Genomic DNA, 16,560 nt, shown 5'->3' with positions numbered 1-16,560 from the left:
TGAAAACGAACAGAGATCATTCTGTCGTTTTTGAGATTGCATGTGAGTACTGCATTTTGGACTCTTTTGTTGACTATGATGGCTACTCCATTTCTTCCAAGGGATTCTTGCCCACAGTAGTAGAAATAATGGTCATCTGAGTTAAATTCTCCCATTCCAGTACATTTTAGTTCACTGATTCCTAAAATGTCAATGTTCACTCTTGCCATCTCCTGTTTGACCACTTCCAAATTGCCTTGATTCGTAGAGCTAACATTCCAGGTTCCTGTGCAATATTGTTCTTTACAGCATCTGACTTTATTTCCATCAGCAGTCACATCCACAACTGGGTGTTGTTTGTGCTTTGGCTCCGTCTCTTCATTCTTTCTGTATTTATTTCTCCACTGATCTCCAGTAATATATTGGGCACCTACCGACCTGGTGATTTCAACTTTCAGTGTCCTATCTTTTTGCCTTTTCATACTGTTCATGGGTTTTCAAGGCAAGAATACTGAAGTAGTTTGCCACTTCCTTCACCAGTGGACCACATTTTGTCAGAACTCTCCACCATGACCCGTTCATCTTGGGTGGCCCTATGCATCATGGCTCATAGTTTCATGGAGTTAGACAAGGCTGTGGTCTATGTGATCAGATTCGTTAGTTTTCTGTGATTATGATTTTCAGTCTGTCTGCCCTCTGAAGGCAATGGCAAGCTACTCCAGTACTCTTGCCTAGAAAATCCGATGGACGGAGGAGCCTGGTAGTCTGCAGTCCATGGGGTCGCTACGAGTCAGACATGACTGAGCGACTTCACTTTTACTTTTCACTTTCACACATTGGAGAAGGAAATGGCAACCCACTCCAGTGTTCTTGCCTGGAGAATCCCAGGGATGGGGGAGCCTGGTGGGCTGCCGTCTATGGGGTCACACAGAGTCGGACACGACTGAAGTGACTTAGCAGCAGCAGCAGCAGCCCTCTGATGGAGAAGGTTAAAAGGCTTATGGAAGCTACCTGATGGGAGAGACTGACTGAGAGGGAAACCGGGTCTTGTTCTGATGGGCGAGGCCATGCTCAGTAAATCTTGCCTGTTAATTAGTCCCAACAATTTATCTCCTCCAAATTGTAAGGTTAGCAGGGCAGGGCTGTGTGCATGTATAATTTTTTAAGCTATTACTTTCAAAAGATAACTTTGCATGTAATTTAAGAAATCATATAATTCTGCAGTTTGTTGGTAAAAACTGTATCTAACATTCTCTCTTTTTTTTTCTATTACATGTTTTATTTTTTTTTAATTTATTTATTTTTTTTGGAGGCTAATTATTTCACAATATTATATTGGTTGGTTTTGCCATATATTGACATGAATCCGCCCCGGGTGTACATGAGTTCCCCCTCCCGAACCCCCCTCCAGTTACAGGAATAGAGAACAGAGAAGAGTCTGTGGGGGCTAAGTGGTGGGCGGGCGTGACTATTAAGGAGTAACATTAGGGAGTGTCTTTATGGTGGTGGAATTCTTCTGTGTTCTGGTTGTGGTGATGATTCCTTTAATCTACGCATGTGATGTGATTTTATAGAACTACACCACTTCCCCCCAAAATGCAGGTGACAGACATAGAGAACAGGTTTGTGGTTGCCAAGGGGGATGGGAGTAGGGGAGGGATGCGTTGGGAGTTTAGGATTAGCAGATGCAAACTATCCTACACAGAACAGTAAACAACAAGGTCCTATTGTATGGCACAGGGAACTCTATTCAATATCCCGTGATAAACCATCATGGAAAAGAATGTGAAAAAGAATGTATGTATATTTAACTGAATCACTTTGCTATAGAGCAGATATTAACACAACATTGTAAACCAACTATACTTCAATCAAATAATATTTTTATAAAAGTGCACATGAATACAAGTGACATCCAAACAGGGTGTGAAAAAAAAAATAAACAGGGTGTGCACGTGAATTCATAGCATGGTAGGAATGTCAGTTTCCTGGTTTTGAAAATGTACTAAGACCATGTATGAGAGCATTACAGGGGGATGCTGGGGGAAGGTGTATAAGAATTCTTTATACTTCTTGTTAATCTCAAACTGTCAACCTATATTCAAAATTAAAAATTATTTTGAAAAAAATCCTGCAGTATGTTGTTCCCTTCTACAGCCTTTCTCCACATACAGAAGCAAAATTCCTACTTGTCTGGCATTTATGGCCACATCACTTAAGCAACATAAGGTTGATAATTCTTCATTTTCAAAAATTTATTTCATTAAAGGGTAGTTGATTTTCAGTGTTGTGTTACTTTCTGCTGTACGACCGCCTTTTCTTTTGCTTTCTTTTTTTTTTTTACTTTGTTCCCTGCGTCATGTAGAAACTTTTCTCAGAGTCCTAAGCTTCTTGATTCTTGTTTGCTCATGTAAAGAAAAAATGAGGGTCTAAAAATCCATTAGAAGCTCTGAGTCCATGAGTGGGACTTGCTGACTATATGCTTTGCTGAAGGGCAGCCTGGCTGGCTGGTTGGAGAGGCTCCAGGATCAGTACCTGATGATCAACAATCTGGTATTTTTCCTAAAGGGTGAAGGTCCAGCTTTGGGGACAAAGTCCCAGGAATCACTGTGTTCAGTGTGCATTGTGTCACATGACTCCACACATGTTTTGGGGCATGGTATGGCTGGATGGCATCATTGACTCGATGGACATGAGTTTGAGTGAACTCCGGGAGTTGGTGATGGACAGGGAGGCCTGGCGTGCTGTGATTCATGGGGTCGCGAAGAGTCGGACACAACTGAGCGACCGAACTGAACTGAACTGAACTGAACCCAAGTCTCAGGCCTTCATGGTCCCTCAGGCCTGATGGGGGGTCTGGCAGTCACCCTGTTACAGGGAAGCAGAATGGCATTTGTATCTGGCTGCTTCATAAACATACTTTTAGCTAATCCTCCATATTTTAGTCCTCATAGACTCCCACTTTTAGTGGTCCCACTGAGACAGGGAGATTTCACGGTCTAAACTCTATTGGTTCTTAGCGCTTCTCGCCGACAGCTCATAGCTTAGTTTGGAAGTTCAGCTGATGATTTCACCCCTTTAGACATCAGCGTTCAGGTCTCCAAGTTGTTTATGTTTGCTGCATCTCTCCTCCTCATCTTCGTGGGTCTTTCGAAATAGTCCCCTCGTACTTCGCTGGTGGTCCAGTGGGTAAGAATCCACCTGCCAATGCAGGGGACATGAGTTTGATCCTTGGTCCGGAAAGATCACACAGGCCATGGGGCAGTCAAGCCTGTGTGCCAACTACTGAAACTCACATGTCCTAGAGCCCATGCTCCACAACAAGAGAACCCACTGCAACGAGTAGCCCACACACAACTAGAGAGGAGCCCCCTCTCTGCAACCAGAGAAAGCCCGCATGCAGCAGTGAAGACTCAGTGCAACCGAAAATAAACAAGATAACGTAAACAAAGTTAAATACAACAATAAAAATAGTCCCCTCAACTTCCCTTTAAATGGAATTTGGGAAGAAAGGAGAAGTAGGTATTTGTGTTCAATCTGCTATTTTTCTCACCAGTTTATTGATGGGAAGACTGAGGTTCAGAAAGGCTAAGAGATGTGGCCAAAACAACAATTCTAAGAGAAGCACTTTGCCTTTTTAAAAAGTCAGTGTATGGTGCATTCAGCTGAGCTTATTTCCAGAGGAGACCTGGCAGGTCACATGAAGCAGGTTGGGGACCTCCCTGGAGCAATACAACAATAACATTTATTAAGTGCTTGTTGTATACCCGGCACTGTTCTGATTTCTTTATGTGTTATTAATAATACATTTCGTCATCACAACAGCTTTAGAGCATAGGTTGCTATTAACATATCGATTTATAGAGGAAGAAAGTAAGACACAGAGTTTATTGTTTACCCAAAGTCACATAGCTACACAGTGGAGAGAGCAGCGTGTACACCTCCACCAGGGTTTCTGAACCTGGGCACGTTGGGCACTTGGAACTTGTTAACCCATGTTGGGGGACACTGTTCTCTGCCTGGGGAGGCTCTTTTAGCTGCTCCCTAGATGCCAGCCCTACCCCCATAGTTGAGACAACCAAAAATGTCTCCAGACATCAGCACGCGGTCCGTGCAGGACACAGTCGCCCCTGATTGAGCATGACTAGCCTGTGCAGACGTGTTTTTCTCCTGACCCCTTGGCTGTGCACTCCTTGGTTTGGGGGTCTGTCGGGGGGCTCCCTTCCCTCATCAGATCTGAACAGCAAATTCCACGATTCCTGGGTCTGTGGGTAGATCCCCTCCCCACTCCAATCACCAATCCTCATCCTACCCCTCTGGGGCCCCTTGTCTGTCTGTGCCACTGGATATGAAAAAAAGAAGAAAAATGAAAAGGCATGGCGCTCAGCTGAGCGGAGCATGGGCGCATTTGGAAAGGCTGAGTCATTAATCTCTCGGTTCTCTCTCTCTGGCCCTCTTCATCCCCGCAGAGCCAAGGTGAAGAAGGGGGTGAACATCCTGAGCACGCGGACCAGCGAGCCTCGGCAGTGGGACATCAAGCAGGAGATGGGGAACGGAGGCAAACACGCCACCACTGCCGTGGTGTGCCAGCGACTGGCGCCAGGGGCGCGCAACAGGTAGGAGGGAGGGGCTGCTTCTCTATTGGCGACCCAGGCTTCCAAGACCCGTTCTCCGCCTAAGAGCCCTGCCTTAGACTCATGTTAACCATTGCTTAGCAGAGCTGTCACACCTTGGTTTGGCAATCTTGAGACACTTAACATCACCAGCAGGACCTTTTGGCATCTCTGGTAGGAATGGTAGGGCCCTGATTCCCAGGGTCTCTCCTCTTCGGGTTTTGAAACAGAGATTAGTTTGCAAGGTCTAGTCTGCTTTGTGCAGGCTTATTCATTATCCCCATCTACACTCATGTCCTGGAGGCTGTGTCATCTCCGGTTGCCCTTGCTTATCAGAGGCTGCTTTTTTACAACATGTTCGCCCTTTGTGCAAAGGGTGTAATTCTGTGGTTTATACTAAGAAATACATATTTGGTCTTCATGCCTGTTCCGGGCACAGAGCTCTGAAAACCCTCGGACTTTACTAGGATGAGAGCATCAAGGTGTCTCTTGTTTGTGTTAATAAGGTGACTTTTAGAAAGCCTCCTAGTTCACCTTAAGATGCAGACTGGTTGCCAGGGGAACCAAGGCTGTGATTAGAAGGCTGGAGTATTCAGTCCCACCTCCTGGCCTCCTGGGAGGAGAGGGGGACCGAAGACTGAGCTCAGTAGCCAGTGGCCAATATGAGTTAATCAATGGTGCTCATGGAATGAAGCCTCTTTAAAAACAAAACAAAAAGACTGCGTTTGGAGAGCTTCCAGGGTGGTGATCAGGTGGAGAATCCCAGGGACGGGGGAGCCTGGTGGGCTTCCGTCTATGGGGTCGCACAGAGTCGGACACGACTGAAGCAACTTAGCAGCAGCAGCAGTGCCTGGAGAGGGCCTGGAAACTTGCCCCCTTTCCCCATACCTCGCCCTGTGCGTGTCTTTCATCTGCCTATTCCTGAGTTGTAGCCTTTCATAATAACTGGTATTTTAGTAAGCAAAGTGTTTCTCTGAGTTCTGTGAGCCACTGTAGCTAATTAATGGAACCCAAGGAGGGGGTCATGGGATCCTTCGATCTATAGTTGAGTGATCTATAATTGATCGATCAGAAGCATAGGTGACAAGCTGGGCTTGCAGTTGGCCTCTGAAGGTGGGGGCGGTCTCATGGAACTGAGCCCTCAACCTTTGGGATCAGACACTATCTGTCAGTAGAGAGTATCAGAATTGAGTTGAATTGTAGGACAGCCAGCTGGTCAGAGAATTGCGTAGTGGTGGTGGAAAAAAAGACACGCATCAGAACTGGTGTCAGGATCATAAAGGATTAGACTTAGTCTTCTGGAGAAGGCAATGGCAACCCACTCCAGTACTCTTGCCTGGAAAATCCCATGGGCGGAGGAGCCTGGTGGGCTGCTGTCTATGGGGTTGCAGAGTCGGACACGACTGAAGCAACTTAGCAGCAGTAGCAGCAGCAGACTTAGTCTTCAGTGAGGAGGAATATAAAATGAAAGGTGACTCTCAGTGGCAACGATGCATAAAGAATGTTCTGTGAGCTTCTAGATAGACATCCTAGATTACTATTTAACATAATTGCTTTCCCTGTATAAAATCAGCTCTTACTCATCTGAGAATATTTGTGAAAATAGTTAGACAAGAAAGAAACTAAAATAATATATCAGTATCTCTTCTACCTGGGGACTTCCCAGGTGGCGTTAATGGTGATGAACCAACCTGCTAATAATGCAGGAGACGTAAGAGACATGGGTTCGATCCCATGTCTTTGATTGGGAAGATCCCCTGGAGGAGACATGGCAACCCACTTCAGTATTCTTACCTGGAAAGTTCTACAGACAGAGGAGCCTGGCAGTCTACAGTCCATAGGGTCGTGCAGAGTCAGACACAACTGAAGTGACTTAATATGCATACACGCATCCCTTCTACCTAAGGATAATCCGCTGCTAATATGTTGGCTTATTTTCTTCCCACATTTTATACATAGATAACATTTGTGTATAATAAATATGTAGTAGATTTATGTATTTAACAAATCTGGTATCATAGTATATAATATAACCTGTTGCTTAATGTCTTAAACATTTCATATATATATACACACACACACATACACACATACATATATGTGTGTGCATGCTCAGTCACTCAGTAGTGTCCTACTCCACGGCCCCGTGGACTGTAGCCCGCCTCTGTCCATGGGATTCTCCAGGCAAGAATACTAGAGTGGGTTGCCATGCCCTTCTTCAGGGGATCTTCCTGATCCAGAAATCAAACTTGTGTCTCTTGCATATCCTGCATCAGCAGGTGAATTCTTTACCGTCAGTGCCACAATGGCCAATATGTATATATGTATATATAACTATATAGTTGACTTGTCCATTTCTCTCTTGCTTAAGGTGGCTTCTTAGAATCAAGAAGTTTGATTGTTTTGGGGGCTGTTGATACAGTCTGTCAGTGTGTTTTCTTGACGGGATTAACTATATACATGTTGCCCATGCCATCCAACATGTGGGATCTTTGTCCCCAACCAGGGATTGAACCCCTGCCCCCTGCATTGGAAGTCTGGAGTCTTAATCACTGGACCACCAGGGAAGTCTCTAAATTTCACTTATATTTATAACATCTCCTCAAAAAGCTTTCAGGATTCCATCACATAGATTTCGGAGAAGGCAATGGCACCCCACTCCGGTATTCTTGCCTGGAAAATCCCATGGACGGAGGAGCCTGGTGGGCTGCAGTCCATGGGATTGCAAACAACTGAACGGCTTCACTTTCACGTTTCACTTTTGCACATTGGAAGAGGAAATGGCAGCCCATTCCAGTGTTCTTGCCTTGGGAACCCCAGGGACGGGGGAGCCTGGTGAACTGCCGTCTATGGGGCTGCACAGAGTCGGACATGACTGAAGTGACTTAGCAGCAGCAGCAGCAGCACATAGATTTAACTATACATTAATCAAGATATCCATAGTTGATATTTAACCTGTTTCCAAGTTGGATTCTTATAGATAATGCAGCACTAAACTACCTTCCTGGAGAAGGCAATGGCAACCCACTCCAGAACTCTTACCTAGAGAATTCCATGGACAGAGGAGCCGGTGAGCTACTGTCCATGGGGTCGCACAGAGTCGGATATGACCCTAGCGACTTAGCATGCATGCATACAAACTGCCTTCCACAGGCAGGAGACAACTTGTCCACTTTTCTTTTGCTTAAGGTGGCTTCTTAGACTCAAAAAGTTTGATCATTTTTTAGTGATACAGTCTGTCAGCATCTTTTCTTGAAGGGATTAGCACTACAGGAAGAAATATCCAGTTCCATTATTGGACATATTTTCTTCAGTGCATACTTCAAGGCTGCCAAGAAAAACTCAGCAAATGCTCCACTTCATTGAGAAACACCCAGTTGTTTTATCTGTAAACCTTTTTCCTCCATCCTGCCTTCAGTGTGCAGCCAGAAAACACATCTGGTGTCCTGAACAGCTTACTAGATCAAACACCAGCCTTCACCATCATGCTCCCAAGAAAGATTATTAGTACATCTGGGGGTGAGGGTTGGGTGTCCAAATGTCTCAACTTGTGAAAACATGGCCAGGAGGAGATGTGTGCCTGGGTCCCTTGCTCTAAGCAGGAGATCAGACATTGAATTAAATCTCCTGAATCAAATGCACATAAAATCTAATTAACCCCACAAGATTAGTGTTGATTATGCAGATTAAAGGGAATGTGTTCATTAACAGGCAGTGGATTTATGTATGTAAGTAGCTCTTTTTAAAAAAAAAAAAAGGTTTATTTTTATTTATTTATTTATGGCTTTGCTGGGTCTTCTTTGATGCACTCAGGCTTTCTTTAGTTGCAGCAAGTGGAGGCCACTCTCTAGTTGCAGAGTACAGGCTTCTCCTTGCGGTGGCTTCTCATTGTGGAGAACAAAGCTCTGGAGCACAGGCTCAGTCGTTGTGGCACACAGGCTTAGCTGTCCTGTGGCATGTGGAATCTTCCCTGACCAGGGATTAAACCCATGGCCCTTGCATTGGCAGGAGGAATCTTTCCCACTTTGCCACCTGGGAAACTGTGAATCTCACTAGGCGATAATCACAGTGTCGGTCAGGCTTGGTTGGTCTCATCTGAAGGCTCACGTGGGGAAGAATCCACTCCCTAGTTCATGTGGCTGTTGGCAGGATTCAGGTTCAAGGATTGCTGGACAGAGGACATCAGTGTCTTGTTCCTTACTGGGCATCCCTCTCCATCAGGGCAAGCACATGAAATGATGCAAGGAGAAAGAAAGGCCAGCAAATGGAAGTCATAGTATTTTATAACCTAATCTTGCAAGTGACAAATTGGTTGTGCCTTATTTCAATAGAGATCTGGGCTCCACTCAAGGGGAGGTAATGACCAAGGGGGGAGTGGATGAGTACCATGACATGGGGATGACTGGGAGTCATTTCACACTGCCTGCCTCACCTCAAATACTCTTCAAATTGGAGAGTCTGTGAACTCTCCCAGGGCAGAAGGAAAGAATTGAATATGCAGAGATAAAGCATGAGGGCAATCCAGGCACAGGAGGAAGATGGCAAATGTTTAGACATGTGAGGGTGAGGGGATGGTCCTGTAAGTAACACCATAAGGAGTTTCAGGGATTAGTCTGGAAAGGTAAACTTGGCCCTCTCATGGCAGGATGTGAATTACAGACCCATAGTTTATCCTGGCATTTCCTCAGTTGTTTATCTCCTACCCTAATCTTCCAATTGATTTACTCTTTTAATTCAACGTAGGCCAGTTGATTAAAAGAGAAATTTTATGGTTCTACCTGTATTAGTGAGAGTTCTTAGATGCTCCTAAAGTGATGATCCTGACTTATTTCAGCAGAAGAGGGATTTATTCAAAGGATATTGCGGGGAAGGCTGTAGAATCGGCTTAGAAAATGGTCAACACCAGCGGAATCTTAGCAATAGCCAAAAACTTGTCCCAAATCGTACTTTATCATGTACCACTTAAACCAAGAGTTTAAGAGTTTTCTCTTTTATAGTATTTATTTTCATTTGTTTATTTATTTTGCTGTGCTGGGTCTTAGTTGTGGCACCCAGGATCTTTAACTGCAGCACGCAGGATCTAGTTCCCTTACCAAGGATTGAACCCAGGCCCACTGCATTGGAAGTTTGGAGTCTTAACCACTGAACTACCAGGTAAGTCCCAAGAGTTTTCTTTAAATCGTCTATTTATCGCTCTGGTTTTTAAACGTTTCCCTTCATTCTTAGTAATAATGACCTTGAAATTATATACTTGTTAGTTTCTACTATGCATTACAGTGAATACAAAACTATAAGAATTGTTTAAAGTCATTTCCTTGGTGATTAGAACAGGGGCATAATTTACGCATATTCTTATCATGATAGGAAATATAGCCAATGAATCACCCTGTGTGGTGGTTACTGCCCTGTTCAGGTCCCTCATGAAACCTTTACACTGCCTCTCTGTACCTATGTGAGTGTATCAGTCAGGTAGAGTTGCTGTAACAAACTGGGTATTACAGCACAAACTGTTACACCACAAACTGGGTGGCTTATACAGCACACATTTATCCTTTCACCATTCTAGAGGCCGGAAGCCCAAGATCAAGGTGCTGTCAGTGGTTTCTGGCGAGCCCTCTCTTCCTGACCTTCTTGTCTTGTCCTTACATGGTCTTTCCACTGCGTGTCTGTTTGGAAAGCGAGAGAGCTCAGATGTCGCTTCCTCTTGTCGGGACACTAGTGTGGTCAGATTGGGACCCCATCCTTATAACTCCATGTAGCCTTAATTATGTGTATTTTTCAAGGTTTGTTAAACAAGGAGCTTATTTATTTCAGATTTCCCAATAATATTTGATACAGTGTAAGTTCTACATCTAAAGAGGGTCCAGAATTTTTCCCCTCTGCCTCGTATTTTTTCGTTGTGGCAAAATATACATAAAATTCGCTGCTTTAACCATTTTAAGAGTAGAGTTCTATGGCATTAAGTGCATCACATTGTTGTGTAATGATTACCACTCTCCAGCTCTAGAACTTTTCCGTTTTTCCAAACTGAAACTCTGTGCCCATTAAACAATCATTCCCCACTGTCTCTTCCCCCCAACCCTGGCAACCCTTGTTCTACTTTGACTCTCTGAATTTGACTATTCTAATTGCCTCATGTAGGTGGAATCACACAATATTTGTCCTCGTGTGCTGGGTTATTTCATTTAGCATAATCTCTTTAAGGTTCATCTATATTAGAGCAGGTGTCAAATTATCTTCCTTTTTCAGGCTGAATACTATTCCAGTGTATGATATATGCGCACGTATTATTGATTCACTTCATTGCACAGCAGAAGCTAACACAACACCGTAAAGCAACTCTGTGCATGCATGCTAAATTGCTTCAGCCGTGTCTGACTCTTCATGACCCTATGGACAGAAGGCTGCCAGGCTCCTCTGTCCATGGAGCTCTCCAAGCAAGAATCCTTCAGTGGGTTGCTGTGCCCTCCTCCAGGGGATCTTCCCAACCTAGGGATCAAACCCACAGCTCCTGTGGCTCCTGCGTTGTAGGTGGATTCTTTACTGCTGAGCCACCGGGGATGCCCAAAGCAGCTATACACACCCCCCCTCAAAAAAAAAAACATGAGTCAATTACATTTTTAAAGCCCTGTCTCTAAATGCAGTTACATTGACGTTGAGGGTCCCCACATATGAATGTTGCAGTTGGGAGACACAATTCCATCTATAGCACTTGATCTAAAAGCCTGCACCTGCATCCTTCAGATCAGTACCTGGAGCCTCTGGGACCCTTTTGCATACTCATGAAGATTTCTGGGAAAGCATGGGAGTTTTCTTCTTCCTGGGGCAGTCCTTGCAAATGATGGATGAATGTGAAGCATGAAAACCAAGCTCCCTCTCCCCTGGTACAGAGGACTCTGAATGGTGACTGATACCCAGGGCTCCCACAGGAGCAGAATAAGGCTGGGACTTTTCCTGAAATCATACCTTTCCCTCGCATGAATTGTTCCCCTCTCCCTTACCAGTTTTTCCTGGAAAAACTTCCCTTCTCCATCACTTACAAGTGAATCCTCATCTTAGGGTTTGCTTCTAACAAACCCAACTTGCGATTCTCAGAAATGTAAAGGCCCCTGGTTCCTTCCCTGGGGAAACAACCTCTTCTATGTACAGTTGGGGAGAAGGCAATGGCAACTCACTCCAGTACTCTTGCCTGGAAAAGCCCATGGATGGAGGAGCCTAGTGGGCTGCAGTCCCTGGGATTGCTAAGAGTCGGACTCGACTGAGCAACTTCACTTTCACTTTTCACTTTTATGCATTGGAGAAGGAAATGGCAGCCCACTCCAGTGTTCTTGCCTAGAGAATCCCAGGGATGGGGGAGCCTGGTGGGCTGCCATCTATGGGGTCACACAGAGTCAGACACGCCTGAAGCGACTTAGCAGCAGCAGCAGCATGTACAGTTGGGATGGAGAACTTGGTAGGAAGACCAACCATTAAATTGGCTGTTTCAATGGAGCACTTTTCTCCTGAAGTCCTGCAGCTCTGAAGCATCCTGTTCACTCTTTCCTGAAGCCACATCCATAAGCCCTCAGATCCAGGAAGATAGCTTGCACATGGTCCAAACACACACTTGTGTTGAATTTAGTTTCCACTCCTCTGAGATCAATGTTGTAACAGTCTGAGCATCTCGACAATCACACAACATCAGCACACAGCCTACTAGATTGTATTTCATCCATCCGGATTGTGAGGCCAATGGAGCAATTAACATCCTCTCTGAACCCCATAACTCTAAGTGAATCAACAAAGCCAATGCCTCTTTGCAGGCAAAGAGGATGAAAAGCACAGGGAACATATTTTGTGCTTCTCTTGAGTGTAAGTTTTATTATGGCGGTTTTGGTTTTGTTTGGGGGGAGGGGTAGTTTCTTTTTTGGGGGCTGGGCAGTGGCATGCAAGATCTTAGTTCCCAGACAGGGATTGAACCCGTGCCCCCTGCAGTGGAAGTGTGGAGACTTAATCACTGAAAGTCCCTAAGGGTGTACTCCTTGAGAGGAATCTTCTACTTGCTCTTTTCTCTCCCTTCCACATTCTGAAGCTTTTCCAAACCTGGCATTTGGGCTCATGTGAGCAGCAGAGGATCAAGAATTTCATAAAACCTGGGAAGTAAGTCCATCATGAAGGCAGGGCACAGTTGAGTCCAGGCTCCACAAGTTTGCACCTTTATCTAATCCATGCTTTTTCCCTAAGCTTTCTCTGAGCCTTTATTAGAGTTTTCTGTAAACTGTGGTCATTCTTTATTTAAATTTTACTTGTTTAATTTTTATGAAGTATAGTTGATTTACAGTGTTAATTTCTGCTTACGGCAAAGCGATGCACTTGTACATAGATGTGTGTGTTTATATATATACATTCTTTCATGTTGTTCTCCATTATGGTTTCTCACAGTGTATTGAATATGGTTCTCTGTGCTATACAGTAAGGCCTTGTTGTTTATCCATACTGTATATAATAGTTTGCATCTGCTAACCCCACCCTCCCAGCCCTTCCCTCCTCTACACCCCCTTTCCCTTGACAACCATCAGTCTGTTTTCTCTGTCTGTGAATCTGTTTCTCTTTCACAGATAAGTTCATGCGTCATAGTTTAGATTTCACATGTAAGTGATACCATATGACATTTGTTTTTCTCTTCCTGACTTCACTTAGTATAATCTCCAGTTGCATCCACGTTGCTGCAAATACTGGAGTGGGTTGCCATTTCCTTCTCCAGGGGATCCTCCAGGGATCTCCAGGATCGAACACCAGGTCTCCTGCATTTTGGGCAGATTCTGTACCATCTGAGACACCAGGGAAGCCCACAAGTGGAATTATTTCATTCTTTTTATGGCCATGTAATATTCCACTGTGTGTATGTACCTGATCTTCTTTATCCATTCATGTATTGATGGACATTTAAATTGATCCTATGTCTTGGCCATTGTAAATAATGCTGCCAGGAACATAGGAGTGCATGTATCTTCTTGAGCTTTGTCTGTATATATGCCCAGGAGTGGACTTGCCAGATCATTTGGTAATTTCATTTTCAGTTTTCTGAGAAGCTTCCCTACAGTTCTCCACAGTGGCTGCAACAATTTACACTCTCACCAGCAGTGTACTCATCTTCCCTTCTCTCCACACCCTCTCTAGTGTTTATTATTTGCAGATTTTTTGATAATGGCCATTCTGACTGTTGTGAGGTGATAGATACCTCATTGTCATTTTGATTTGCATTTCTCTGATAGTTAGCAGTATTGAGCATCCTTTCTTGTGCCGGTTGATGGGCATTCTTTTAAGTTAACTGGTAACTCCATAGTGGAGATCTTCTGTGGCTCTGAATGAGACTGACCCCCCCAGGAGGGTCACTGAGTGCCACCTGCAAGACCCCCAGCCTGGCCACACACACCTGTGCTGTTATCTCCTGAACACCTGTATTTAAATGGATTCACTTAGGCATTTTAAAAGTTCCATATTAGTTTTTTTTTAAACATTAGCATTCATTCAGGGGGAATATATCTCTCTGGGGAAGCAAACACATTATCTCAAAAATAGAAACTTAAATAACAGTAATATTCTGTATGTTTTGTAATGCTTGACAACATACAAAATAATACTCTGTATTTCATAGTTCCTGGCATTTTACAAAATGCTTTGTGTATGCTCTTTCCCATGGTTTCAGGAACTGAGAGTCACGCCACTGGGCAGATAAAAGAAATGAAGACACTCAAGAGGCAGAAAGCATCCACTTGGACATTTGTGCAAATGATTTTTTTAATGTTTTCTTCTAAAATAACCTTCCTGTCTATAAATACACAGGAAAATCTCATATTCATTGCGTGAATTAAAATTCAGTATACAGGAACCAATACTATTGATGTCTGTATTCATGTGCTCTGTTGCTCAGTCATGTCCAACTCTTTGCGACCCCATGAACTGTAGCCCTCCAGGCTCCTCTCCCCATGGAATTTTCCAGGCAAGACTACTGGAGGGGGTTGCCATATCCTCCTCCAGGGGATTGATGTCTAGCTGGCTAGTATTACCAACAGAAAGCCTGGCACTTGACCTTGGGGTTAGAGATTAGCAAATACCCAGGTTATATTAAAGATACACTTGTCCCAAATGGAGATGTTCTCTTTTTTTCCCCTCCTTTATCTTTTATTTTCTTCAGTGCCCCTCCGTCACTTATAATCAGAAACATGTATTAAAAGCACATTATAAACCCATATTCCTGAGACTTCCCTCGTGTTCCAATGGTTAAGACTTTTCCTTCCAATAGAGGGGATGCAGGTTTGACCCCTGGTCGGGAAACCAAGGTCTCTCATGGCCAAAAGACCAAAGCATAAAACAGAAACATTATTGTAACAAATTCAATAAAGACTTTAAAAACAGCCTACATCAAAAAAAAGTCTTTTTAAATAATTGAGAAAATAAACCCATATTCCGCATCTTATGTAACTGTTACCATAAATATAAATAGAAGAGTAGTGTTGGTCGCTGAGTCATTGACTCTTTGCGACCCCGCGGACTGTATGTAGTCGGCCAGACTCCTTTTGTCTGTTGAATTCTCCAGGCTAGAGTACTGGGGTGGGTTGCCATTCTCTTCTCCAGGGGATCTTCCTAACCCAGGAACTGAACCCCAGTCTATAACACTGCTGGCAAATTCTTTATCATCTGAGTCACCAGGGAAGCCCCATAAATATAAATACTTTTATACGTATACTTTTATACAGTTGCCATCAGTCTGTGACAGAGCCTCTTTCGTAACTTAACATTGCCAAAGCCCTTTGCCTGCTCCAAACTTAATTTGTTAATTATCTGCTTAACAACTTATTAAGCAGATGAACCTGAATTAATTTAGAGAGCCCTATATTGTAAAGCTTCTTGATGGTCTGTTCCTACCTATTTCATATAAATAAGTCAGTGGTGTACATTTCCATGACTATATAGTACCTTCCTATCCCTGTCTTCCTAGGAGACTACTGGAGATGCTGCAGGTGATACTTGCAAACCGAGGTTTCAGATGTGGGTGGTCAGCTGCCAGCTGAAAGGGTGCCCACCTGACAGAGCTCAAGCAGAGGTGCCCGCATGGGAGTCAGACCATTTAACTAGGGGCTGCGGATGTAAGGGAGCCAGATAGGTAACCTTGCATGCTGGGAGAGGTAGGTAGAGGGCAGGAAGGACTGCATCCACTGAGGGGGAATGCTGGAAACTTCCCGGGTGAGAACACAGGCCCAGTGTTGTGTGACCTCTGGATTTTTCTAGAACAGCTGAAAACCCCGACTGTCCTAGAAAATCTCTCAATTTTTAAAAGTTCGGATTTTTAAAATCACTGTGCAGATCAAACAAAAGGAATATTGTTCAGGAAAATAGTCCATCATCGAGTGAATTGTGCAAAAATGGCCAGTTTGAGCCCGTGGTACGTTACGCTTTGGGTAAAATCATGCCTGTTTTCTTTAGGGGGTTAATTGCCTGTATCTTCGAGGCATCAAATTGACAGCAAAATAGCCCACCTGGGCATGGATGGTGTGTCTCTTTAGGAGGGACTTATAAGTGAGGCCAGGCCTTTCGAAGACTCAGCTCACCTTCATTGTATACAACATACAGGAGCCCTTTTAAACAGATCAAGTGGCATGACATCCCTTTGGTTCTAGCACCTGTTATAAACTCACCTCCATCCTCCTATACCGTATTCTCACTCGCCATTCACTTTCATTAAGCATCAGCCCTACCAGGAAACCTGTCTGGGACATGGTATTCCCTCCTTTCCAGCCAGCATCCCCCAGCCGGGCTAGACAGGGGATATCTTCTGGGTCCATGCACTTCCCTAGAAAAACCCAATGACACTCATCTCACTCTTCCTTCTGCCCAGAGCAACAGCTGCTGCTGCCGCCCCCAAGCTCCTCAGTCATCACACTTCAGGGATGCTCTGCCTCTGGAGGAGATTAGGTCGTTTGGGCAG

At 44.3% G+C, this 16,560-nt stretch overlaps 1 protein-coding gene across 1 annotated transcript in view; it reads left to right on the top strand.

The window, feature by feature from the left end:
- TMEM132C (transmembrane protein 132C) overlaps positions 1 to 16,560 on the top strand; it is a 462,471-nt gene that overhangs the window by 283,685 nt on the left and 162,226 nt on the right. The window contains exon 3 of the mRNA XM_055405175.2: positions 4,449 to 4,595. Coding sequence (XP_055261150.1) covers positions 4,449 to 4,595 — 147 coding nt within the window. The remainder of the gene's footprint in view (positions 1 to 4,448; positions 4,596 to 16,560) is intronic.

The sequence above is a fragment of the Moschus berezovskii genome, chromosome 19 (assembly GCF_049115385.1).
Source record: "Moschus berezovskii isolate FMDL1 chromosome 19, NW_MosBer_1.0, whole genome shotgun sequence".
Taxonomy (NCBI): Eukaryota; Metazoa; Chordata; class Mammalia; order Artiodactyla; family Moschidae; genus Moschus; species Moschus berezovskii.
The sequence above is the reverse complement of the archived record's forward strand: the minus strand, read 5'-3'. Positions and strand labels throughout refer to the sequence as shown.